Here is a 27,016-nt window from a genome sequence, read left to right on the forward strand (position 1 = left end):
GCAATATAAAGGGATGGTATTCACTTTCCCAAAGAGCCTGTTAAAAACACAGCTGTTTCTTTTTTTTTCTGTCTCTCTTTTTTTTTTTTTTTTTCCTTTTTAAACATCCTAACAAAACCAATTTTTGGAAGTCAGGGATGTATATTTGTGTGTGTATGTGTCAATACATACTTGATGTAAATTAAAACAGACAGACATGAGCGTGCATCGTGTCTCCACCACTGACTGGCACAATGCAAACTCCCCACTGGAAATTCTCCTGGATTCTGGAGTTCATTTAGAACATCCCCAGAAACCTGAGCTAAATAAACAACCTCCTCCTGCTCTCAGCTGCAATTAGATACGTGAACCTATCTTCTTTTTGTTAGCCCAAATTACAGGCTGGTGGAAGAGCTGAAAGTCTATAAAAACATTTCTTAAGAATCCCTCCTTATTGACAACTGAAAATAAATTCAAAATAAAGCTTAATGAGATTAACCTAACACAGTAACAAAATTTGCAACACCACACTATAAGGTTAAAAAGAAAATAGTATAATAAAGGAAATACAAAGGCTTTGGCATGGTTTTTACAATCAACAATGGTTAATTTTGATATGTAGTTGTGAACAACTTCAAAACACTTAAGTTTAAAACTCTTGCAAGCACTTTTAATTGATTAGGAATGAATTCTAGATGCACAAAAATGATTGGACTGTGAACAGTAGTACAACTATATCTAAGAACAATTAACTCTTGCCGACCAAAAAGAAACGTATGATGCATGAAAATGTGTATAAAACATCTATAGAATATTCTTGTCAAATATAAATGAAATTAACTTTATTATAGAAATCATTCTGGGAGATTTCTAGGGAAGACAAATACTTACATTTCGACATAAAACAAATTGGATTATATCGAAGACACAATCTACCTTTTATCTATCAAACTCTTTTCTTCATCGAAGTTCTCTCTTAACCCCTGTTTGCACATAGCTTCTTCAGCCGTTAACAACCTTTGGAAATACCAACAGATATTTTTCTTACATAAATCTAGTGCGTATTGTTCCAGGTTTAATTATATGCAATGGAATGATACAAACTTGGAACATCAATCCATAATCTATGAACAGATTGGTAGAAGTATTCGATATATCTTGATAAAACTCTTAAATTCGTGGCAAAGCTTGTTGATCATGGCTTCTTTTTTTTTTTTTTTCCTTTTCTTCTTTTTTTTTTTTTAAAACAACTTCATGACCAACACAGATCAAACATCCATCCAGTCTACATTGTTCTTTTTTTTTTTTTTCATTATAACATACAAATGCCCATTTACAAATAATACACCAAAATGAATAAAAGTTTGGATACCAAAATGAAGATTTGTTCCAACTGATATAATGCCTTCAGTGTACAAAGGTCCATGTGAAAGTCTTTTCCATGTGTTACAGCATAGGGCACAGTTGCAGTACAGAAGTACTCTGAGAGCCATTCTTCCTTTATAAAATACTGCTGAACATCCAACTGTTGTCCATATAGTCATTTACAGAATTAACACATGTTTTACTGTAATCTTGGCCAGTATTGAGACATATCAGGTTCACTGCCAGGAACTTGAACCGGAACTGACACTCCAGGGGAAATGAGACCTGAGAAGGGAGGAGGGAAATGGATATTTTAGTTCTTCTGTATGTAGCACAAGTTTTGCTTTACAGTTTCACAGATGTGTGCTTGTGTTTTGGTAAGTATTACATTTCAAAAATTTACCAGTCTGTAGAACTGGGGGGGTGGAGGACATGGGGGGTGTATATTTTAATAACCTGTGCACATCTCACTGATTTGTTGTTATAAATAAACTGTCATGCTTTGAGATAAATGCCAGAGCCTCAGCTCATTTGTATCAGTTGGGAATTCAGCCCAAAATACACCAAACGTTTCTATTCTTTTAAAATGTGTCTGGATTGCTCATGTTTATGCTGACACCCTTTTTTACCCTGTTTTGCCTTCTCCTGCGTAGGTTAATATTTCTACAAGTTACATGCCTTTTCCATAACTTAAATCTTTAGCAAAAAACAGACTCTGACACAGACATGGATAAAACACACTCAGTCTTGCAATCACTTTCACGTACACTTAAGGTCACAGGTATGAGTGTCTCCACTGAAATTCAACAGTGGAATAAATGCTGCTTTAGAAAGCAATTATACAGGGAAGATGGGGTGGGGTGGGGGCCTTGCTGAGAAAGTTTCCACTCAACCACTATTCAAACCACCTCTGTTAATCATCCATCTTTCATCTACCCCTTCAGCAGAGGCTTAAAAATCACACTTTCTGCTCTAGCCCATGAGGTTATACATTTTCATCTTCTGCCTGGTTCAAAAGCTACTCAGCCCAACAGAGACACCTCTCCCAGCAATGGGGAGAGTCTTGTCCCAACAAATACATGTGAAAAACCTGATGGCCAGAGCAAGGAAGCCACAAGGCCACTCACCTGTGGAAGTGGTGCCAGAGGTGCCCATCGGCTGGCTGTTCATGTGTGTCTGCATGTGAGGAGGGGTGTATGTATCATAGCTCCGTCCATTCACCGATGGACTGGTGGGCAGCATGCAAGAGTAGGAGGAGGTCTGGCTGGGTACCGGGGGCTATGGGAGCAAAGGACAAAACTGTGTTAAGTATCAGCTGGGGTAAACACAAAATTACACTCTTCTGGCTGGATGTGCCAGAATGCACAAGCAAAAACAAGCTTCAGTTTCAAATTCAGGGACCTAGATGTGAATCCCTATCTTGGAGCTCAACCGAGCAGCCTCTTTCCAGAGGTTTTTAGCATACAGAGACAACATGGACAGTCACCAGCACCTTTTTAGACACATTTGGAGAGCAGATCCCTACATTTTGATGCTAACCAAAGCCAAGGAACCAAAGCCCTTGTTTGTGCTTTTGTAGAAGAAAGATGTCTCATGCCATTTGCAGCTACTCAGAGATAGAGTAGGACTGATGTCTTCTCTTGCATTTGGTGGTGTAACTAAAAACGATTAGTGGTGTAACTAAAAATTACTCCACGCACTGATCCTGCATCTGCAAGAATGTTTCACAGACGATGTGAAAATGCAAACGTACATATGCTTTGATTCCCCTTCAGAGCCTCAGTCACCCCAAAATCACACCAGCAGCATCTCAGTAGACCAGACATCTCCATTTACCTAAATCCCAACCCTTAAAAACCCACCTTCCATGGGAGGGGGCACCTGGGGGCAGCGGGTGAAGGCTGGTATGCTGCCAAGGAGGGACGAAGCAGGGGCATCTCCCACTCCAGGGTGCCAGGGGAGTGGGATGCACTGACACAGGGGAGCAGGAAGCAGGATGAGTAATTTCCACTCTGAGCGCATGAGACTCAACATGTCTGCACGTATTTCGTCCATCTGCATGTCCCTGACACACGCCATCTCCAAAAAGACTGACAGCACACATGCTGTGCTCCAGGAGAACCAGCAACGTGCCGACGGTTCAGCTGCCAAATCTCCCGCTCCAACGTCGCGTGGCCATCACAGCGTGGTGGCCACGTGGACAGGACTTTCCAGAGCACTCATATGTGCCAGGTCCCTGCCCAGGTGGCTGGAGGTGAATCAAGGGCCTCTTGCTTTCCCAAGGGTCCCCTCTTGTATCAGCCTTTTGATCTTTTGTCATCTGCTGTGAGCCCACTGCCGGGAATGGCACTGCTGGCCTCCGACGTCACGGAATAGCGACCTAGGCAACGTCATTTCTTTCCATGGACTTGTGAGACTCTAACTTTATTTGGTTAATTTTGGTTCAGCAATTAGTAACATAGTAATTGCTGCAGTGAAGGAGTCAGGCTCTCTAATCTGCTCGCCTGTCTCCAGCAGTGGTCAATGCTGTGTGCCTCAGACAAAGCTGTAAAACTCCCGTAATTGGCCAGCACCTTCCTAGGCCAACCCCACCATTAAAAAAGGAGGAATTTTGCATCTGAAAGGTCTATAGAAACAGACCCCAAAGGAACAGATTTCTTCCTAACCCAGCTGGTGATCAGCTAATGCTTTCAGGCATGAGGATTGACAGCTCTTGCAATTCTGGCTTAGCTGGCATAACCACTGATGCTAATCACATCCTTCCCTCACTCAGGTGCTCCTAATGTGTTGCCACCACCACGTTACCTACACTGAGAAGGTTGGATCCCTCCAGCAGCTTATTCAAGAGGCAATTTCCACAATACTGCACCAGTGGGTTCCATAGGTTAACCATGATTTGTGGGTTGTGGTGGTTTTTTTCCAGAAACCTTTTTTACATCCCAGATTTGTTGCCTTGTAATTTTGAGGACCTTTCTCTTTTGAAATTTTGGAAAAGGTCTTGTTAGAATACTGGGACTTATAGTGCCCTTTCCCTTGTGATTCTCCCAAAATAGGGTATCTTTTCAGAGGCTGGGGAAGCCTTTGATGTTGGTTTCCCTGCCGCATGGTTTGGGTTCATAACCCCATATCCTGAGGAGGAAGAGCCCCCTGCCCATGCCCCCACACACCCCAGGGGCCACCGAGTCCCAAGTGAGTGTCATGCCATGGTGGTGGCACCAGACTTACTTGCATAGGCAGGTTGTTGGCCATGGTGAAGCTGGGCATGGGCGGCAGCGCGCTGTATGTGTTTGTGAGCGCCGTGTCTGTTCTGCCCAACATGGAACCTGATGTGAAAGAGGAAACTATAATAGAATAGACAGATAGATGAACACATTAGTTTAACCACAGTTACAATTGGCAATACAGTCTCAGAGTGTCATTTTCCCAAGAGGATGGATGAACATGAGGGGGTCAGTGGCATTACCGGGGGTAGTTGGTTGTGGGATCGGCTGGTAAACGCTTGTGCTGAAACTACTACTGATGGGAATGTGACTGGGAGTATTGCTGGCTTGTCTTCGCTGGTTCCTCAGCTTCTCTTCCCTTCTCCACTTGGCCCTTCTGTTAGAAAACCATACCTGGAAATACAGCGTTTGAGAGACGTGAGTGACCTTATAAGGACTAGAGGCATGAGGTCTCCCCCACGTAACTCCAGGCCGTGCTGATAGGAAGCTGGCTGGCAGCATAGCAGGGCAGCATGCAAAAGCACACCCCAGCTGCTGTTATTGCCCTCAAGAAGGAGATGGACAAATACCCACTCATAGGTAGGGGCTGCCTTGTGCTTTGAGAAGCCAGGAATAATAAAGTTGTAATAGTAATAGTAGAAATAATAATAGTAATAATTGCACAGCAGCTCAGTACCTGTATCCTTGCTTCAGGCAGGTCTATTTTAGCAGCTAGTCTCTCTCTTGCAAACACATCAGGATAGTGGGTCCTCTCAAATTCTGCAGAAGGAAATATTGTTGTGTTAGTTGCAAAGAGTCAGTGTGGCCAGCTGTAAAATCTGAGTCCTTCTTGTGCTGCCTATGCTCTAAATGCTCTTAAGAAGCACTGCTGCAAAGGCATAGCTGAGCTTTTCTACATGTGTGTGTGTGTGTGTGTTAGGAAGGAACTGGCCTTGCCTGCTGGGGTGTATCACTGAGAGGACAGGGGGGCTGGGATGCAATGCTGCATCTTTCAGGAAGCAGCTAGAGCTTCTGTCTCTGCTGAGGGGGTCCCCAAGGCAGCTCTGACCCTGTCACTAGGAAGTGAAATGGCACATCGCTAAATAACAGCAGAAAATAAGAACAAAGATGCGCAGCAGGTCAGAGGTGAGGTGTACCCAGGCCAGTCAGGGAAAAGGGCACCTGCTCCCAGCCCTGGGCAGTGGCAGCACTGGGGATGGGGAGCGAGTGTGGGGGCAGGCATGGGGGGCTGCTGCCAGCCCCAGCTGCCTGCCATCTCCTTGCAAGCACACGGCAATGCTGCCCAGCTGGGAACACGGCACAGGCGGCAGGAAGAGATTTATCCCCCGTGAGAGGAGCCTGGGGTGTAATATCAATGTTTTGGTATGATCTGTGCCCTGAGTACATTCCCTTTGAACCTTTTAACATATTTTTCAGTGCCTATCACAGCCATCGATGAATATTTGGAGCTCAATGAATACAACAGCATGGAGGGAGAGACAGCCTTAAAATATATACATACATAAAAGGCATGTGAATGCTGTGTTTCCATTCTGCTCTTAATAGAGCCAGGGCACATTTTGCTTTTTTCTCCTGCTTCAGCCTTAGGAAAATGTCACTCACCTTTCTCAAGGGCTTCGATTTGCTCTTGGGTAAAGGATGTCCTATTTCTCTGCAGCTTTCTTTTCAGCTGAAGTCTCATTTGGGCTTCGTCTGAGTCTTCTCCATTAGAGCTGATGGAGTTAGTGTTTTCCCCTCCTCCCTCCTGTTGCGGACAGCCATCTGCGGAACCAAGAGTCGGAAAGTGAAACGCAGGCACCCTTGTTTCAAGATCCCTATCAGAGAAATAACACGATAGGAAACAAGCTCAGCTATGTTTGCTGACACCCTCTCCTAAAAACATCTGGGGTATCAAAGCAACATTGCACTGATGACATGGGTAACACGGAAACATTTCAGTTTCCAGCGTTATCACGAACATCGGAGATGAAGAATTACGATTGCCTGGTCTTAATTTCATTTTGTTTTTCCTCTGGAATAAAACCCGCATAAAAATACCTTCCCTTGAAAGTGATTCTTTCCATGCATCACTGCTGAACTGCCATGGCAGTCTCCTCTGTCTGCCGCATTTATTTACCTATTGCTATGTTTAAAATAGTGATATTCAGTATTTCAGATTATCTATAATCAGTAATTCCTATCTAATCAATTAGGTGTTGATAGGTTTGCAGAAAATGCTATTAAGAAACCAAACCAAGCTTGTAATCTTTTTTAAAAAATATTTATCCAGTTTTTATTTGAATTCTGCACAGTCAATTTCATTTTAAAGGTTGTGAATTTAGAAGTGCCTGCATTGTTCTGCAGTTTTATTCAACTATTGTATGAGTGTGCATTGCCTTGACACCTATTACTGAGCACAGCTGTAATTATATCATCACCAAGAACAGGCTATAATTGCTGAAAATGGAATTTTATATTTAGATAAAAGGACTGTCCATTCTTTGTAATGTGTTGCACCAGAGAAAAGTAAGATTTCTTTTAAAATTTTAACATGTAATTTTAAAAGAAATAGTAGCGAGTTCACTAACTAGCTAAACACGCCATTCTGCAGCTGAACGGTTGGCATATCATTTAAGCGGTACATTTTTAATGAGGGCATTTCCACCACTTTTAATGTAATTTCTGTCAGGAAACAGGGGGAAAGTTGCATTGTGCTGCGCTCCTTTCGGGCAGTCGCAGGGATGCGTCCCGGGGCCGAGCGGCTTTGCGGGGCTCGGCGGGCACCCCGAGCTGCCGGGGGCGAAAGAAACGGACCTTTCTTGCCGAGGCGGAGAAGTCGTTGTCTCTAAATTAGCTCTCCCTCTCCTTTCAAAGCATATTTTTCGGGGCGTTTTGATGTCGCATAAAGGGGGGGGGGACGGGATGAGGAACGCATGGGCTACTTATGCTAATTCCCTTGAAAAGTTACGCCAAAAATAAATAGCGACACTCCCGCTACATCCTTTAAATATTGTGGGAAATCAACTTTAAAGTAATATCATTTATAATCGGCGAACAATGGCCCCGGCCTTCAAAGCTCGGGGGGAATTGTGACAGGATCTGGTGGGACCCTTTCAACCACTTTGAAATGTTTTAAAACCCGAACTTTCTCCCCCATTTAAACACAGGGATTCAGCGGCCGTGGTCACCATATGGGCGGCCGCAGCCCCATTGAGGCGGCCGGCGGCGGGTGAATAGCCGGGGGGGGGCCGGGGGCTGCCTTTCAGGGGCACACAAAGCCGCCGAGCCCGGGGATGGCCGCCGCGGCGGAGCAGCCGCCCTGCCAAGCGCTGGTGGCAGCGCCGGGGGCCGCGCCCGCCCGCCGCGGGGGCCGCCGCGTAACCTCCGCCACCGCTCTCATCCATCACTGTCCGCACGGACCGGACCGCCACCGACCGAGAGGGGAGGGGGGGAGAGGGAAGGGACTGGGGTGTGTTGGGGGGAGCAGCCCAAAGGCGGCGGGGATGGCCCGCTGCCCCCCGCGCCGTCGGGGCCGGGCAGCGCGCCCTGACTGCGCCGGGAGCGAAGGGCATCCGCGGGGCCGCGCCCGCTCCGCCTGGGCCAGCCCAAACCGACACCCCCCTCACTTATTAGTAAACTTTTTCAGCCAGGTTTTGGGTTGTTTTGCAACCCCGTCTCGGTGTGCTGCCCATCTTCCCCCCCGAACCTTTGAGACAGCGAGAAGTTTCACCTAGAGTCAAACTCACAATTAATTAAACCCCTCGCGCCGGACAATTAAGATATCTTCTCTTAAGAAGGCCCCCTCCCATTTATTTTTCTTCCTTTTTTTTTTTTTTTTTTCCCCCTTAAAAAAAACCCTCACAACAACAAAACCCTAAAAGGAGCCATCTCAATAGGGTTGTTCCACCTTCCAGACCTAATCCGTAAGAAAGCGAGTGAATGTTCGTCCCTATTATCCTATAGCCAGACCATCTGACGCTGGGTATAGGATTTGTTTCCTGGAAGCAAAAAAAAAAAAAAAAAAAAGGACGCTGGGAAATAAAATCATTCCTTAGTTTCTTAGTGTCTTAATCAGTGAGGCGGAAAACAAGCAAAAAAAGATAGCAAACCAATTGCGGCACCTCTCAGCTATAGAGCTGGGATCAAAACATTGTAGCATCTGTTGAAAGAGAAAGTGTCTAAATCCTATAGAAGGCTTTAGTCTTATAAGAGGGGGGGGGGGGGGGGGGGGGGGGGAGATAAGAAACAGTGTCTCGGTGATCCCTAAAACTACTAAATCACTGGAGAATTTCTCCCGGATAGAGATGTCTCTTTTTGTTCTGTCAGCCCTCATGTATCCATTATTTGATTCACTGCTGCATGGCGTTTATCAGATTGAGACCATATTTGTACCCCTCTGAGACCTAACCTCGCCTTATGCTTTTTGAGTAATGGACTCTTAAAATCCAGTAACATACCCCTGCAAGGGAAAAACATTAGAGGGACCATGAATATTCCAGAGGAAATCCATTTTATTAATTTTAATTTTGCCATGCGGATGTTTTAAGTGCTTCCTGCCTCCCCCTCGCCTCTCCTGCCCACGCATCAAAACACCCCCGGTCCGAGCCAGCCCTTCCCCGCTCCGCACCGCTTTCTTTCGCTCGCAATTTGGGAGCGGGCTCCCGTGGTCCTCCCGCCCCGCCACGCTCCTGCCCGCGGTCCGCGCTTCCCCGCGGAAACTGCGCTCATCCCCACGCCGCGGGAGGGGTCACCACAAGCCTCCAGTAGCTCCACCGACACCCCCCATGCCCCCTTCGCAGACCCAGGCGCCTCCATCGCAGCGCTGGGGTGGCCAAGGTGTGTGCCCGCAGCGCGCCGCACCGCACCTGCGCACACACCGCGCAAAGCTAGGCCCGGGAGCACCGTTCCGCGGCGGGGGAGGGTGGGAGCAGGCAGGGGGTCGCCCTACATTTCTCCATTTAGCTCCTTTTCTGATTTTTTATTATTATTATTATTTATTTTTTTAAAATGTGAAAAGAAACATAAAAACCCTGCGGGAACAGAGGGCGCACGGGCCATTTGGAGCCGCACGAGCGGAAAGCGCGCTCCTCTCCACCGCGCACCTTTCCGCGGTTTGGCTCTGGGGTGCAGGGCGGAGAAGGAAGGACGGGGAACCCCAAGGCCGGCCGGCTGGCCCCGACGTGCGGGCAGGGGGCAGGGGCAGCCCCGCACGGGCCATGTGCCGCAGGTAGGGGCGAGCCGGCGGCAGGGTCTGGCCCGGGTCTGAGGGGGCACATCGGGCAAAACAAAATTATTAAATTAAAAAAAAAAAACCAACAACCCAAAACAGCAAAGTGGGGGTGGAAGGAAGCGAGGGCTTCGCTCTATCTTTCTAGTGTCCTTCATAGATTGTTTTCTTCTCTTAAAACTGACATGTCTAATTGGCAAGCGGTGCCATATCGTGTCCAGAGGTCTCCTGTGGAACATTTCTACAGCTGTCTCCTTCAACTAGACGCTTATTCATGTCGCCTTAATGAGAAACAAAACGATCTCTAATGAGCAATTACATAGCGACAGAATTGTTCCCATAACAAATTCTTGCGTGTGACAGAAACATCCTTTGTACCAGATATTCCGCACACTGTTACTGATTTTTTTTTTTTTCCTTGCGGGGTGAAAACAAAAAGCAGGTTGTTGTATATAGACACCTCTTCTAAAGGAATGACCACAGCCAGGGAGAGCGCCGAGCCTCAACAGAGCCCGTATTCAAAAAGAAGCCATTAACCATCTTAAGTATGTAACGTAACATCCCATTATCCTTCATATTATCCCCTTGTCATTCCCACAACAAATACCTATTAATCTTCAGGATAAACAGTTTCCTATATTTACAAAGTTGTTTCGGGTCCATTGAGGAGGAACTATAATCAGCCCTACAGAGATAGTTACCGATCCTCCCGACTCCGAAGACCCCGGCGCGGGAAGGCGGCCCGGGCAGGGAGCAGGAGCCCTAATTACCGGGCTGATGGGCGAGGTTAAGGATCAGCCCCGCAACCCGCCCGCAGCCGGCACCACAGCTCGGCGGCCGCAGCTCTGGCAGCGGCTGCTCCCGGGCTCCCCTGCTCCCCACCGGGACGAGTCTGGAAGCCCGCCCGGCCGCTGGCTCCCACCGCCCACCTGCCCGGGGAGGCGGCGGGAGGGGCGCCCTGAGACACTGTCCTGAGAAAATTGTCCACTGCCCTCAGCACGGCGGCGATGGTCGGGGAGGGGGCGAAGGTGACCCGCGTCGGGGCCACCTCCGTCGGGCGAGGCTGATCCCCGCCGGACAGCGCTGGCCGGATTGTCCCTTACCTTGAGCGGGCTGCCCGGGTACCGAGGTGCCAGGGTACCAGCCGGGCCGGGTGCCCCAGGTCCCCGTCTGTCCGTTCAGCATCCTTAGCTTGTCGTACATCCCGTCGGCACCCATCTGTTGCTTTTCGCTAGCCAGGTTGCGTAGGACTCTGTTTATCGACGACACCTGGAAGGCAAAGGACAGGAAAGGCAATGGTAGTGCGGTAGCGCGCTCCCCGCGAGTCACCCGCGCAACCCCCGCGCCCTTCCGCGCCCCTCCGAGCTGAGGGCGGCTCGACCTGGGCGCAAATCAGGGCTTCCCCGAGCGCCGGCTGCGCTCTGCGGCCGCCCAGCACCGCCGTGTCCCAGCCGCCCCGACTCGCTTACTGCTGGTGGTGGTGCAAACAAACAAACAAACCACGGGGAAGAAAAGAAAAAAAAGGAAGAAAAAAAAAAAAAAGAGGAAGAAAAAAAAAAAAAAGCGCCCCAAACCCAACCCTGCAAAACCAGAGTGATGGCTTCGACTGATGCTCGCAGTCCTGAGGCGCCAGGCGCAGGGGTGACCCGCATATTTTTTTATTTTTTTTTCCCCCTCCTTAAAGGCATTTGTCAGATTCTGTATGAAAAAATGTGTCTGACCCTGCCACATGCAAATGATGTGAACCTGCTATCCTCTCATCTGATACAAAAACAAAGGAAGCAGAGGCTCGCTACGGCTACCCAGCATTGTACACAGCACACAGGAAGGGGTTTTTTTCATGAACTTACACTGGGTATATTATCGTTGGTACAGACCCCCTCTGATAGTAATCTGTCTCGAATCTCCCACGCAAAGATGGAGGGGCACTCTCGTTTATACTGCGCTATTTTGCTTACAACTTCTGGAGTCGCTACTCTCGGTTTACTACCTCCGATTGCCCTGGGTCTGATGGAGCCAGTTTCGTAATACCTGCCCAAAATTTTACTCACACATCCATTCGACACCTGGATAGGGAAGCGGACAGAAAATCACATTATTAATAATTTCAAGACAAAAATAAAATTGTTTAAGTATGCATTAAACAATGACAAGCTTACGTTTTGATTGTCCAGCACTTGGACTTTTGCATCTGCATGGGTCTATAACACAAAAATATACCTTAAATGGTATGAGAACTTACTTAGAGAGTCTTTTTTTTTTCTTAAAAAAAAAAAAAAATAACATTCGTGGCCCCTACCCTCTACAAAAGTGCTACTTTAAAACCATTTGGAAGAAAAAAATAAAAATAAAAATCTGGTCGAAACGTAACTCTTTTAGCATTAATGTTAAAATACGCCTCAAATGCGAACAATAGCTAAACCAGACTAGTCTCCATCGTCCTCACTGCTCTTAGACAGAGTATTTGTGGGGGACAGGGTGAGTGAGGGGTTATCGAGACCTACATTTACATTGTACCCCTGAGCTGCGCCAGATCGCGTTAGTGTCCGTAAAGACGGATTCCGGGCTACAACTGCGTGGCTATGAGGGGGTTTCTTTCCTTCTTTTTTTTTTTCTTTTCTTTTTTTTTTTCTTTTTTTTTTTCGCTTTTTTGGAAGAAAAACAAAAAAAGAAGGTAAAAATAAAAAAAAAGCAGTAAGCCACGGCAAATGCATACAGATTTCACAAAATCCTAAGTAAACATGAGGGGGGAGGGGGAAGGAGAGGAAACTGAAATTATGGCGAGCCGAATAATTCAGTTTATTACAGCGAACTAACTGTAACGAGAGTGCAGGTTATCACCGGGTGGGAATAAAGGGGAACATACAAAATTTAAAAGGTTTTTAAAGGTGTGTATGTATATATACATATACGCGTAGAGAGGTCTATTTGGAGCAACAATCGAGATAAGCAGATGGATCGTTTTATTCGGCTGGAAGGCGGGTGGCGGTGATGGTGGGTGGGTGGGTGGGTGTGGGGGGGTCGGCAATTAGCGCCTTGGCGGCCAGCGGTGGACAAAGCGGCTCTGGAGCGGAGCGGTGGGAGGACGGGGGGGGGACCCGCCGCCTTCACCTGCAGGATCCGGGAGATGTCGCAGGGCCGGGCGCCGCTGTGAGCGAGTTCCACGATCTTCTGCCGCGTGGAGTCGGGCAGCGGCCTCCCGTTGACGAACACCCCGCCGAGCTGGTTCACGCCGCTGTGACCTGCGGGAAGCACAGCGCCCACCATAGCACCCTCCGCTCCCGCGCAGACCCCGCGGAGCGAACCAGCTCTTCTCCGCGCCCCGCCGCGCAGCACCGCGCAGCAACGACGCTCCGATCCGTCCCTCTCCGCCCGCTCAGGGGCCACCGCGCCTGGCCCGGCCCCGGCGCCGTCCTCACCCGCTGCTCCCCGGCAGCCCCCGCGGCTCCTCGCCAAGCACTCCCCGCCTGCAAAACCCTCGGCAGCGGCGAACCCTCAAACCTAACCCAAAAGCCCAGAATATTCCTGGTTGGATCGCCTTGGCTTCCTTCTTTGCGTTGTCTTTTTTTTTTTTTTTTTATATTTTCCTCCCCGTCAAAAAAAAACAACCAAAAACCAAACCAAAACAAACCAAAAAAACCCCAACAAAACCAAAATCGAAAACCAAAACCCACAACCAAAGCCCAAACCCAGCCAAGCCTGCCTGCATCCGCACAGCCGCAGCTCGCTTCGCCAAAAGCAAAGCAAGGGGCTGCCTCGCCAATGCCCAACCTGAAGCTCCAGGCTTTGGAGGGAAGTCTCCCTGGAGAAGCTCTGCTCTACGCGCGCTCCGCTCTCCTCTCTTTGGAGCCTCCTGATAAATTGACTCCAAGAGCCCAGGCTTCTTAGCAATAAATAAGCTCCAAATATAGAAGAGGGGGAAAATATGATGAGCTTCTCTGACATTTGTCTTTAAAATAAAACTAGCTGCACGTCAAGTTTGAGCTTAATTTCTGGAAATAGGCGGAAGTCGCCCCGGATCATGCATGGAAGGCTAATTGAAAAGATCAGTTGGAGCACTTGTGGCAGGCGTGTCACTTTATGACAGTACTCTGCTTTTGAAAATTGCATCGTCACGACAAATAGTAGCATGATAAAACGACCCTTTCTGTCCGCATTTGGATATCACTCAGACTAGATTGAACTCTACTCGCTCTCCCTCCGAGGGAGGCTGCGGTTTGAGGTAGCCGGGGGGCTCTGCGCGGACACAACCGAGGGGGCGCGCTCCCCGCGCAATGGATTCAAAGTGACATCGGGGCTGGGGAATTTGCCGCCCCGGCCCAGCAGCACGGCCGGCGCTGCGACCTGCGCTTCCCACCGCGGGGAGAGGAGCCTCGCGTCCCTCCCCTCCTGCGCCCCGGGGGGCGACGGGCTGCGCCCCGGCGGGCGGGCCGGCTCCGGGCGGCGGGGGGCGGCCGGGGGGTGCCGGCCCTCGGCTCCCCCCACCCCAGCCCTCGTCGTGTCCTATCCCTTCCCCCCGCCCCGTTCGCGTCAATGCGTGCGGGGAGCCCGTTTCGGGGGAGAGGGGAGGGGGCACGCTCACCGACATAAAAAATGGCAGCGGGGAAAGCAAAATCAAAGTTTCACTTAAAAGGTTAAGCCTTAATCATTATATAATTTCCCTGGAGAGCGGTGTAGATCTCGCCCAGTGGCAATGATTATGCGCCTTGTATTCTATTGCTAGTCATCTAATAGGAAAACATATGGTGTCAATTTGGATGCTCTGCACCATATACACCCAGGAGTTATTAACACAAAGCCTGAAGAGCCCGCCGCGACCTTTAAACAAAATAAAGGCTTCACCCGAATGATATCTTTTCTGCGTTTTGCAGTGGCGATCCCAAACGGCCGAGTGAAGGCATTTCCCCATTACCATAAACCCTCGGCACGCCACGGCCAAGGGCAGCCACGGCTGTCCCTGCCAGGCGCAGGTAATACCCTTCTCCGGGCTGCCGAGGCTCAGTTTTCCTCGAGATAAACGAAAATACATCGCACAGACACACAGGCAGCGGCCCCACAAAAAGAAAACAAAAAACCAGCTCCACCAGAGGTTTTCTGAGAACCCCCCACAACCCGCGGTTTTCCCGATCCTCCTCATACGAGGGGGCAACGTATTAACCGATTTAACGGGGGGATGATAAAGGGGTCTCAGAACACCGCATCCCCAGCGAGGTCCCAAAGAAACACCGGGGTCCCCCCGCAAGGGCCGCGCAACTCGGCCTGCGCTGCTCGCCGCCGCTACCGCGCAAAATAAGCGCGCCTCCCGCTCGGGAGCGCCGCGGGGTTGCGCGACCTCGCAAAATTGCGACGGCGTGGAGCATATCCAGCAGGAGATCCGCCTCTCGAGGAAATGGGGCCTGCTCCGGTCTGGCTGGGACCTCGCACCCGTTCCCCCCGATCCCCGAGCAACCTCTTCCGCCGGAGCGCAAGGAGAGGTAGCTTCTTTTCAGCCACCGTGCCCGACCGCGGGTCCGTGCACTCCCGCGTTGTGCAAGCACCTTCCCCTCTGAGTAGGGGCCCATCGCGGGCCCATCGGCGAGGTCTTAATCAACATCACCAGCGGCAACAACTTTTTTTTTTTTTAAAGGCCAAAAAAAAAATAATAATCCACAAAAGGCACCGGAATCGGGAGGCAAATAAAACCAGGAGGTGGCGGAGAACTGCACCTAGCGCAGTGGTGGCTTTTTCCTGTTCAGCTCCCACTGAGGAGCAGGTAGGGACACACACCAGGGCCTGGGCCACGGATAGGACAAGCCCCGGTGGCCCAAGAGCGGTGACAGCGGCTCCAGGCCCCTCCACGCTGCCCAAGGCGGTACCCGCGCCCCGACGGGGCGGGCAGCGCTCCCCACCGCGCAGGGGCCACCGCGCCCGGCGGAGCCGCCTCCCTCCCCCGCCCCAAAGCAAGCCCTCGGCCCCCGGCTGCCTGCCCGCTCATGCGCGCCCGCGGCCGCCCCCGCCTGCCCTCCGCGGGGCGCGGAGTCACTTACTGTTCTGCATGTTGGGCTGATAGAGCAGTATCCCACGGGGCTCGCCTATAGCAGTCTATCAGTGATAAAACAGGCGTTAATCAGGGGAGGTAGTGCACACCGTTAAGCTGCAGAAAGGCTAATATCTCACAGGCTTACTTTGTTATCCTTAGGCGTCTTCCCCCGATTAGTTTAAGGATTTGGGGGCTTTAATACCTAGAGGCGAAAATGTACACATGTATCCCTAACACGCGAAAAAAAAATAAAAAAAATAAGAAAAGCAACCCGCCAAGTGGTTTCTCGTTTTAATTGCATGCAGGTGGCGTATTGCCTCGTCGTTAGTGCCCTTTGCTGAGGTGGGGTATTAAGTGGAGCGACAACAATCACAAAGAGAGTCCGAAGTCATGTTTTAAAACTTGCCTGAAAGCGGGGTGGACTGTCCTCTCATACAATTTAGGGACTCGCACATCTGCGTGTCACTAGTTAAAGTCTTCCCTCTAGGACAAAGCAGAAGAAGTACATTAAAAAAAATGTGGAGCAATGCCGGGAAGGTGTGCGGTGCGGTGCGGGCCGGGGGGAGCGGAACGGGGCGGGCGCTGCGCGGGCACCGGCGGCAGGGGGGGGGGGAGGCGGCGGGGAGGAAAGGGGGGCTCCGCCGGCTGCCCTGCGTGCTGGGAGCGGGGCTCCATTTTTACCTCCGGGTATTCCTCGAGGTTTTTTTTGTTGTGGGTTTTTTTTTTTTGTTTTTTTTTTTTCCTCCTTTCCCCGCGGCACTAGCAACTTTTCTCCCCCAAACTCCCCGTCTTGTGATTAACTTCTTTTTTGGTCTTTAGATCTTCCCCTTTTTCACTGTACTGTGACACACGCTGTCTACCTCGCCTCACTGCTTTAAAAAGTAAGAACAGGAGGGGGTGAGAACTGTTAAACAAAGCCTACAGAAAGCGAACAATGGCCTCCATTCTGCTCCTCTACCCAAACCCAGAGTGCAGAAACCCAGGCTCCTTAACCGGCCGCGCAGCTTCCCAACTCAACGGACCAACAACCCTCCAACTTACAAAGAGCAGAGAAACAAGCCCCTTCTCCCTTCATTAGTGCCTGCCTTGACCCAGCGCCTGGACAGTCCCCAGCGCCTTTTTTTTTTTTTCCCCCCCCCCGCTCACCGCCCCCCCTCCCCGCTCTCTCCCTCCTTCCCCTGCTCCCTCTCTCCTCCTCTCGCCACCTTCCTTCCCTCCCTCCTTCCCTCTCCACACACACACACACCCCCCACCACCTCCCCGGGCCACTTATTTATTTATTTATGCGTCCCCATGTATTTATTTGAAATCGTCGCGGGTGAAAATGGAAAAGTAATTTCTCGTTATAAATATCTGGCGGTAATTGTGTTACTGGTGCGAGTTGTTAGGGGTTGTAAAAAGATACAACAGCTCAGTGGGGTGCTCAATTGGGGAGGGACAATTACAATAAAGAGCCCATTCAAGGGGGTTGCTAAAAAAAAAGGAGGTAAAATAATGAAATACTCGCAGCCTTCATTTTCTCTCCTTTTTTTTTTTTCGCCTAAAAATACTCATTCTCTTTCTTTTGCGCCTATAATGAATATTAATTTTACTCTTCCTGCATATGATGGAGAATTCAAAGAGGCACGTTTCCCCATTCAGGACTAGCCATGGTATAATATATTAAGTAGCTTTTAGTAATCTTAAATCCATAAAAATAAACATCAAACAAGTACTTTCTCGCAGCATGAAGACTTTAACTGGTAAATATTTACTGCTCTTTGGAGAGCTACCTGATTAGCAGCAGAGCAAGCTACACTGTGCTTCAATGGAGACGTGGCGATATCTCCTTCAGCTGAACTGAACGTGAAGCCATCCCTTTAATACACCAAACACGTCTGCATAGACACACACCGAACGGGAAACCCACTTCTTCGGACACAATTTCCTCACATATTTGAAGCACAACTCATAAACGTGGGGCCTACGGGGTTAAAGAAGCCATCCAGAAAGCCACTATTAAACTTCTAGCCCTTCAGCTCTGCCAGCACGAACCTCCAAAATGACAATGAGTGGATTTAAAAGAAATGTGTGTGAGGGGGCGGGGGGAGGAAGGGGAAAAAATAAAAAATAAATGGAAAAAAAATAATAATCCACGAAACAAAACCAAACCAAACCTCAAACGCAGCCGAAAGCGTTTTACAATAGAGGGCGAGGGCAGCCAAGTGCTTCAGCAAGGTAAGAGGAGGTGTGGGGCAAGGGAGCTGCGGTTCTGCTCAGCAACTCTCTCACGCCTCCAGCAACCGGCCGTGCATCCCCAGGCCAGATCCGGGGGCCCTGCACCCCCAGGCAACACCACCGCAAAACTGCCTTCTCCTGCCGCACCCCCAACTCGCTGCTCCCCCACAGGGACCTGCGGACCCGCAGCCAGGCGGGAGGGACACGGTTGGATCCCGGGAGAGGAAGGGAATGCAATTCGCCGTGTTCTAATAGGCCGGGCCTAATCTGCAAGTCGGTTTTTAATCTCGAAATCTTGATAGAATCTGCTGGCGGATAGTAATTTCCCCCCCCCGTCTCCCGGTGAAACCGTAATTAGACGTTAAGATGACAAAGTTTCACGTTCTCGGGGCAAATGAGAAAAAGATAAAAAGGAATCGTTTTGCGATTAGGCGTTGGTAAAGGTCAGCAGCTATAAACATTTATTGTCAAGGGCCACTTTTATTATTTTATGTCCCGAAAATGGAGAAGATGCAGTCACTTTTCTTTCTTAGGACATTGTTGTCGTTTTCTAAAACAGCCTCTGTCAGGTACATTTAATCGTTCGAGAAAGTTTGTTCTTAAACTTTCCAGAAATTATTCCTGCTCTGTGCATCCATGTAACATCTCCGTGCAAAGCGTTACAAGGTTAAATTCAAATTCAGATTTTTTTTCCAATTGCACTTGCGAGGGGAAAAAAAAAATATCAAGTTTATTGCTGGTTTTTGTTTGGTTGGTTTTGGGGGTTTGGGGTTGTTTTGTTTTGTTTTTCTACACGGAGAAGAGTTTGTAACTTAAAAAGAAAATATTTTAAAATTAGGGGGGAAAATGGCTTTACTAGAGTGGGGGATCGTAGTGCTGGGGGAGCAAAGGGGCGATTGTTAGGCTCTTCCCGAAATAAGCGATAGTAGGGTTGTTAGTTTTTTAAATAAAATCATATTTTTAAAGCGTATTCATTTAAGAAGGCACCCAAAAATCCCCCACGCCGCGGCCCCGGTGCCGAGGAGGGACGGGGCGGTGCGGGGGCGGCCGGCGGGGCCCGCGGTGCCGGCGACTTCGCGCCCCCGGCGCTTCTCCCGTTACCGGAGCTGGGAAAGTTGCTGGCACTAGGGACAAGTTGGGAAGATCCCCGGGTGGCTGATTAAAGCTGACAGCCCTTCAGCTCCGCTCAGCTCCCCGCCTATACCGCGCCTGGGAGCTGACTTGGCCTAGGATGTGATTTATTTTTATTATTATTATTTTTTACTATTTTATTTTCCCCACGCAAATCTCCCAGACGCTCACGCTCTCTCTTTCCACTCCCCCCCCCTCCACACACACCCCGATCAGGGGTGATCCTTCCCTAACCGAGACTATGGGAACACAAAGCTAGAGCCGCCGACCGGGCTCTTCCCTCCCTCCCACGCGGCGTGGCGTGGGGCCGGAGCCCGGGCCGGACCGCGGCTGTCCCTGCCGCCCTTGCATGGCCCCTACCCGGCCCGGCCTCCGGCCCCAGCGTCCCTACGAGCTGGGCTACCGGCAGCATCTGCAACACAGACACCGGCGCTTGTGGTCTCCCTGCCCAGCAAATGCTGCGTGGGAATTACTGCTGCTGGTGTTGGCATTGATTTCCGAGTCAGATGCTTTAGCTTTTCCAGAGGACACGGGCTTATGTGAAAGGCAGAAAGTTTGTGAGCTCCTGGGCTGGAAAGTTCCCTGGGAAGCTCTCCGGAATGCAAATGGGAATAGGAGAGAGAGAGAGAAAGAGAGGAGGAGAGAGCGAGAGCCCTGCCTAAATATTAAAATGCAAGGAGGGAGAAGTTGGGAGAAGAAATGAGCAGACTCACCTTTATGAGGCATCCTGTCTTGTTGTCAAAGCTCCTGTCAATAGTTTAAGAGCGCACTGATTTGAAATGATGGTGCTTTAAAAAGAGTTGCCAGCAAAATAGTTTTTCTCCACTGAAGCTGCTGGTTGTGTGATCTTGAATTCCTGGGAAGGAGACAGAGATTGACAATAAAATGGGCTGTCAGTGACTGGAGAGCGAGAGATAAAAGAGTGTGTGAGTGAAGTGGGGAGAGAGAGACAGAGCACACCTATGCTGATTGGTGATGGTTCAAGTGTATTAATGTATGTGTGCCTTGGTCTCTGCCTCGCCTCCACTGCTCTTCACTGGCCCATTAGCAAAGCCTGACCTCTGTCATCATCTTCCAGCAAAACACTTCCTCCCTGCGCCTTAACCAGAGCGGGAAATGCGGCTGAGCCGGGGCTGGCTTTTCAAACCCACTAATCACTCCGCAACATGCAAATGCTCCCTTCGCTCCCACACAAAATATTGCTTTATGCAAAGCAACGCCAGCGCCTCCCCGCCGCCGATTGGCCGCCCGGCGCCCGGCACGGCTCAATTGGCCCGAGCCGTTTGAATATGAATGCGCTGGGCCCGGCTCCCGGTTCCCGGCCCCGGGATCCGCACCCGCCGCCCTGCCCGGCCCCGGGCTCTCCGCCGGCCCCGCGCCTGCCGCCTCCCAGCCGGGCCTCCCCCCGCACCGCCTCCGAGCCGGGCCCCGGGGACCGGCGCGTTTTCAGGTCGGGCTGGGGGAGGGGGGAGGCGGGAGGGGGCCGGGAGTTGGAGGGTGGGGGGGTGGTGGTGGTGGTGGTGGCGGGAGGGACGGGAGGGGGGGTCGGGGGGGGGGGGGTTGGAAAGGTCAATTTGCATTTAAACAGTTCGCTCCCGTCCGACAATGGAGATAAGGGGAAAATAACATTCAAATGGTAAAGACATAAATATTTGGGAGACAGGCTCTTTGTCAGCGGTGAATCGCCCGGAGCTCCCCGAGGCCGGCAGCCCCCCCTTCCCCGCTCCCAGGGCCGGCGAGCGGGAGGCTCTGCCCGGCCGGGAAAGAGCAGAGCAAATACACCATTTACTTTGTGTATTGAGGGCTCTTGTGAAAGGCCCTGAAGAGTCCTTTACCAAACACTCACAAACTTCTCCCACGTGCCATTTGTTGACTAAGGGCTGCCCGGCTGGATTGGTTTTGTTGTTTTGTTTTGGGTTGTGTTGGGTTTTTTTACCTTTTCCCTTTTTTTTTTTTCCCCCCTCTGTTTCTTTTTTTTCTTTTTTTCTTTCTTTCTTTTTTCTTTTCTTTTCTTTTTTTTTTTTTTTTTTTTCAAGACATCCCGGAGCAGTTGGAGTGGGGGTCCCGCAGGCAGCACCGGGCGCTGGGCACTGCCACCGTTTTTGTGCCCGACCTCTGAAGGGGCTTCCCCCCCGCCTTTTTGCCAAGGGAGCCCCTTCGCTGGCTGCCAGAAACTCAAGGGGGAAAGTAAGTAAATGACTTTGCTGCTCTGACCACACACCACAAGTACATTTGTTGAATGCCGGACTATTAAGACACACCTCAGTAAACTCTAAAGCAACCCCTCAGCGCATGCATTTAAGGTTACACTGGGAGCACCAGTCCGAGCTCAGGGTGTCCCAATCGGTTATGGCGAGTGGTCCCGGGGGGAGGGGAAGCGGAGGGAGGGGGGGTCTGCACAGGGAAAGGGGAGGGAAAAAAAAAAAAAAAAAAAAAAGGCTTGGGGGAAAGAAAGGGAAGAAGGAGAAGGGACAGGAAAAAGAAATTCCAAGAGAGCCACTGCGGAAAAGTAGAGAGTATGAACGCGCAAAGCATAAAATGAAGTCGTAGCCGCATACACTTGACTTCTCTTGACATGTGAAAAGTGCTAAAAGTCAAAGCTCATCAATAAAGTATCTTGAAATTGAATAAGAGCCCTGACAACCATTGCATTCTTAAATAAAGTACAATGAGGAGACAAACGACTCTGCCAAGGAGTTTGCATGTGAGTGAAAGGGCGCCTCAATGGGAGCGGGATAATGGGCTGCCCGGCCGTCATGCACTGTCATCCCCGGTCCCGCCGAGAAGCTGCCACAGCTCCCTAATACCACAAAATGGGCTCTTAAAAGACTCCTGCCTTCCCTTGCACTGCTTGCTGCTCTTCCCCTTCCCCCGACGTCGGGGTGCCACGATGGCCACCCCCGCTCCGAGCCCGGTGGGGAGGCCCCGGGAGGCAGGGGCTGAGCCGGGCAGCCTTTCCTCGGCCCTCCCTTGAAGCCGGGAACGGGCCGAGCAAAGTCTTTCCTCGGATGCTACGGAGAAGGAAGAGCCATCGGTGCTCCTGCTCCGGGACCCAGCCGGCCCCACCTGCAGCAGCGAGGGGCCGGGGGCTGCTCCTTGGCGCGGCTCTTGCCACCTTGCCCAGGCCTAAGTCAGTCTGCAGGTTGTTTGGGTTGTTGGGTTTTTTCTTTCTTTTTTTTTTTCTTTCTTTTTTCCCCCTCCTTTTTTTTTTTTAATTTCGCCCCCCAGTCATGCATATTTATAGAAACGGAGCCGAATATCGCGGTGGGCGTACGGGAGCATTTGGGTGTGATGGGATCTCCTCTGAAGGTAAGGCAGGGCAGGAGTGGGGTACCCCGGTCGTGGGACTGCGAGGCACCCCAAGGGGAGCTCTGCCAACACTGAGGGCTCGGGCAGGACCCCCCATCCCCTGGCAACCCCCTGTTCTCAACTCTCGCTTCATTTCCTCCTCCCCAAAACTTTCCCAAGTGTCAGCCGTCACTAAGTTAACCTGCCCATGGCCAAACACCATTTCAGGAGGTCTTTTCAGCACGACAAAAGTTAACCGAAACAAAGGCCAAAATAAAAGTACGAACCGATGTCCCGCTTGTCTCCTCCTCCAGGGTGAGTCCCGGTGACCGTCCCGCGAAGGAGCCAGCCTGCCCTCCTAGTTGCCGGTGGCCAAGGCCGGGCGTCCCGCCGCACGCATCCTGCAGGCGAGAGAAAGAGGCTGCGATTTGTAAGATCGAAGGTTCCGAAGGGCTTTTAAATGCTGGGATCTAGTCCTTCTGCTGGAGTGAAGTCAGTCGTGTCCGTGGGTTTTGATACGATTTTTTTCTTGCTTTTTTTTCTTGCTTTTTTTTCCCTGTCACTCTCCCTCTCTAACAAATGAGCGATTTTAATTTTTTTTTTCCCCCCACTCTGGTCCACGGGGAGTTAAAGGGGGAAAAGAAAAAAACCACTTTGTCCGAAATGGCAGGCAAATATCATTTTTACAAGCTCTCAATTAGCCATCCCTTGGATTAGCACCTTCTTACGCCTCCTCGCCAGAATAAAGCAGCCGTAATCTTGTTGCTATTTTCCCCTCGGGCGCAGCGGGCTTTGTGTTCCCTCCCCTCAAAAAAACTTTTAACGCCCCCCCCCTCCCCACACACACACCCCAAGTTGGGAAAAAAAAAACCCCACCCGTGCGGGGAGGGGAGGGCAGGGAAGGGAGGGCAGGGGGTGAACCGGTGACGTCACGGGGGGGGTGCGGGTGGAGCGGGAGCCCCGAGCGAAAGTTGAGAGGAAGAAAGAGCAGCGGGGCGGGCCGCGCCTGCCTGGGTGCGCGCGTGTGCGCGCAGCGGCTCGCTGCCGCGCGGAGCGGTGCGGAGCAGTGCGGTGCCGCCCGCCCCGTCGCGTCCGGCGGAGCCGGGGCTGCTGTCCCAGCACGGAGCCCCGAGGGGTCCGGGCCCAGCTCCGCGCCGCCATTTTACCTACGCCCGCTGAGGCGGGAGCGGAGGGGCTGAGCGGGACCGGCTCCGGCCCGGGCCCACCGCCCCCGGCCCGGTCACCCCTTGTCCGCCCCCCCGGAGGAGCGGGCAGCCCGCCCTGCCCCGGCGCCCCTTCGCCCCCAGCCCCAGCCGTCCCCGGTAGTGGTGCCCGGCCGGGGGAAGCAGGACCTGCCGGGATTGCCGTGCCTGGATACTTCCAAACGCAACGCTTGCTTTTCTTATCCTTTTTTTCACCTAACATCTTCCCAGCCCCCAGTCGCCTTCCGAGAAGGCTGCCGCCCTCCTCACCCTCCCGGCCTATTTTTCCTTTTCCTTCTATTTTATTATTTTTTTTTCCTTTCTATTTTTATTTTTTTTTAAATGAAAGTGGGTTTTCGACTTTCTAAATTTCTCCGCTCGCCTTTTTAATGAGGCGAGAGAAGAAGCACTGCTGTGAGGTGCTTGGCTTCGCCCCTTCCCAAAAGCCCTGCCCTCCTGCCAGGACAGGCCGCCCCCCCTTCCCACGGACCGACACCCTCGCCCGCCCGAGGTGCGTCCTGGGACGCCGCGGCCCCGGCAGTGGCTCTCGGCACGGACTTAGTGGCCCTTTGAAGTTTTCTACTTCAAAATCCGCACAGGATTATTGTAACTAGCATTTTTCTGCATCTGTTTTTTTCTCCCTCCTTTTTTTTTTTTTTTTTTTTAAATAATCCAAACTAAAAAGAAAAAAAAATGGGCATAATAAAAAAGGTGGTTTGGTTTGGTTTTGTTTTAAAGGTAAGTAACTATTATATATGACAAAGCTTTTTATTTGTTTGTTCGTTTGTTTTTCCTAATTAAAATAATTTTGATTTTTTTTTGTTTTTATATGATCTCGTGCCTGGGTATTGATTTGTTTTAAACAGCAGCGTTTGCTTCCCTTTCGTATTTTGTTAGGTGTTGAAAGCAGAAAGTGCTGAGTTAGAGACTCCGGTATCGTCTCGTTGTATTAATATCTGGGCTGCAAACTACCTTTTTTAATACCCAGAAAAATGCTTAAAGTCCTCTTGTCCAGTTCGGTCTAAAACTGAAGAGATACACAAATCCTGACGTCTTAGACTACAATGCTTTTGCCTTCAGGACACTTAATGCCTATTTGTATATGTAGAGACAGTGTTTGAAACCTATAATGCACAGGACACTGAGTTAAGTGGAGCTTTTCTAGTTTATAAACAATCTGCAAAAAGTTTGGAATCGATTTAACCTCTTTTATGTTGGCCTCTTGAATAAGGCACAGCTTTGTGTGGCAGGTTAAAATAGGGTTTTTTTGGACCTTGCCGAAGTAGCTCTGAAACTAGAAGATGAATATACATCTTTCTGTACGAGAAAGCCTTTGATTAGATATATGTGAAAAGTGTCATGCAACCGGAGCCGCTCGAAAAGCCTTCAGAAAAGAAGGAGGGGGTGGAAGCTTAGCGCATCCTGACGGGCTTTTTAAATGCTATTGATTGGGACAAGCTGTTCAAAACCCCAGTAACAGTTAATCTGCCTGTTAATCAAGCCACTAAGGAGCTCAATGCGAGTTTTATTAGCAACTGGAGAACACAGGCAGCAGAAAGGATCAAAAGCCTACACCCTTGATATTTGTAAAACCAGCCTTTCCCAAAAATATATTTTCAATTACAGAGTAATTCGGAGCTTATCAGGGCTCGCTCGCAGCCCCGCGCAGATGGTTCCGCAGGCGGTGCCAATACCACGAAACCAAGTAAACCAGCATCGCATCGCGCTGGCCCTGCCGAGGTGCGGGGTTTAAAAATAACGCGGTTACGGGGGCGGGAGGAGGGGTGTCCCGCTCTCTCTTCTCCCCGACCTCGGGCTCTCCTGGCCTCCCGAATTAACAGCAAAACCTGAATTTGGCAAAGCACGAGGAACCGAGAGATAAACTCCTCGAATTCACGTCAAGTGTGTTATTAGGGGGAGAGCTCTTTTTCTTTTAGCTGGCATATTTGATTTATCGCGGCAAGTTTGCAGGGTACGTTTCCCTCTCTCCGTACTTTTGGTGGAGCCGCACATTTAATTCCTAAAAGAAAAACGGTTTAATCACAAGAGTCGTAATTTGGAGAGCTTGAAAGCTGAATTTCAATTAATTTAATGACCAAAAAATATTATTATATCGGCTAAAATCAACATTTGATCTTGTCATTTTTAATGCAAACCGATTGCTTTATATGTCAGCGAGATATGCATATAAAAGACTATCTGGTCAGAGGTAATTATGTCACAGCTTTTTCGCGGCATGACAGCTGGATAAACACCATCTCCAATAAACATCTCTAATTAGGGAGGAGGATCTGCGATAGATGGTGTTTGATTTATTACTGAAGGAGAATGTCCATTTACCGGTGTATTATAGTGAAGCATCACCGGGAGCCTTCCCGCTAAGGCACCGTAAGGAATATTTGGAGATGATCGAGGACAGGTAAGCGGTATTTTAGGCTATACTCTCTTATTTTGTTTCGTGTTATTTCGGAGGAAGAACGACTTTTCTAGGGTATCTCTCTCTCTCATTGACGCCCTGATTTAGCAGGGGCACCTCGGGCTGGGAAGACAAGCCTGAGTTTAGGGAGCGAAATATTGTCTCCTCGCCGCTACCGGACGTTCCCCCAGTCCAAGCAGCACGACCGAGCCCCCGCGGCGACCGGCGAGCCCCGGCGTTACCCAGGGAAGAGAGACTGGGATGCGGGCCCCGACGACCGCTCTCCTTCCCTCCCCGCAGCCCCGCCGACTGCCTTTTCAGGCCTCTCCGCGGGGGCGTCCGGGCCGGACCCTCCGTGCCCCGCTCCCTCCCCGTCCAGCCGGCCCGGGGGGCTGGGGCCCGAGCCGGCAGCGCCAGGGCCTGGGGGGTGCGGAGAGGGACCCCCGACGGACGCGGTAACTTACAGCTGCCTCAGCCACCTGAGATAGGGAACGGCGAGGGATCCAGGCCCGGGGCAGGGGCGGGGGAAAGGGGAGGGGGCTGCACCGCCCGCTTGGGGGGAATTTTGGGAAGCTGCTCGCACCACCGGCCGCCCCCTCCGCCCCGGGGCGCCCCCTCCGACGGGTGGGCAGTGGCCGGAGCCGCTCCCTCCCACCCACCCCCACCTGTTGTGCGGGGCTCCAGCGCTCTCATCTTTCCTTCCCCCCGCGGGGGGTGCCCGGGGTAGGGGTGCCCGGCCCCTCCCGTCGGACTGGCGGCAGGGAGAGGCCCCGCGCCGGAGCTAAGCGGCCGGGGGGGGGAGGGGGGCGTGCGGAGACATTACCTGTCAGCGGGTGCGAAGGACCCGGGCGCGGCGGTCCCGCGGCCGGGAGGAGGTACCTGGCGGCTCCGGTCGCCAATTTCCACGCAAGAACCTGCCACACAGTTTAAATGTCAATGACAGCAAAAGAGGGGTGCTGCCTTTGCACTAAC

The 27,016-nt window shown here is 50.9% G+C and overlaps 1 protein-coding gene across 18 annotated transcripts; it reads right to left on the bottom strand.

Moving 5' to 3' along the window:
* Positions 1–512: 512 nt before the first annotated feature.
* On the bottom strand, positions 513–23,311 carry PAX6 (paired box 6). Of its 18 annotated transcripts, none has more exons than XM_051621578.1 (12): positions 22,714–23,311; positions 19,852–19,994; positions 12,883–13,013; positions 11,931–11,972; positions 11,622–11,837; positions 10,875–11,040; positions 6,168–6,326; positions 5,242–5,324; positions 4,808–4,958; positions 4,570–4,685; positions 2,472–2,622; positions 513–1,629 (listed from the first exon to the last, which is right to left on the bottom strand). In XM_051621578.1, the coding sequence occupies exons 2-12, from the start codon at positions 19,862–19,864 to the stop codon at positions 1,544–1,546; spliced, it is 1,314 nt and encodes a 437-aa protein (XP_051477538.1). In that variant the 5' UTR covers positions 19,865–19,994; positions 22,714–23,311; the 3' UTR covers positions 513–1,543. The 18 variants fall into 18 exon arrangements, with proteins under 18 accessions (XP_051477538.1, XP_051477540.1, XP_051477537.1 ...); XM_051621580.1 differs by lacking the exon at positions 22,714–23,311 and adding an exon at positions 20,099–20,253 and having other exon boundaries at positions 4,570–4,667; XM_051621577.1 differs by lacking the exon at positions 22,714–23,311 and adding an exon at positions 20,099–20,253.
* Between the last annotated feature and the right edge of the window lie 3,705 nt (positions 23,312–27,016).

The sequence above is a fragment of the Apus apus genome, chromosome 5 (assembly GCF_020740795.1).
Source record: "Apus apus isolate bApuApu2 chromosome 5, bApuApu2.pri.cur, whole genome shotgun sequence".
Lineage (NCBI taxonomy): Eukaryota > Metazoa > Chordata > Aves > Apodiformes > Apodidae > Apus > Apus apus.

Excerpts from the sequence above, each read along its gene's own strand:
- PAX6 (XM_051621578.1), bottom strand. Across the intron at positions 6,327-10,874 it reads ACCCGGGCAGCCCGCTCAAG|ATGGCTGTCCGCAACAGGAG; the intron begins GTAAGGGACAAT and ends TTGGTTCCGCAG. Across the intron at positions 5,325-6,167 it reads AATCGAAGCCCTTGAGAAAG|AATTTGAGAGGACCCACTAT; the intron begins GTGAGTGACATT and ends TTCCTTCTGCAG.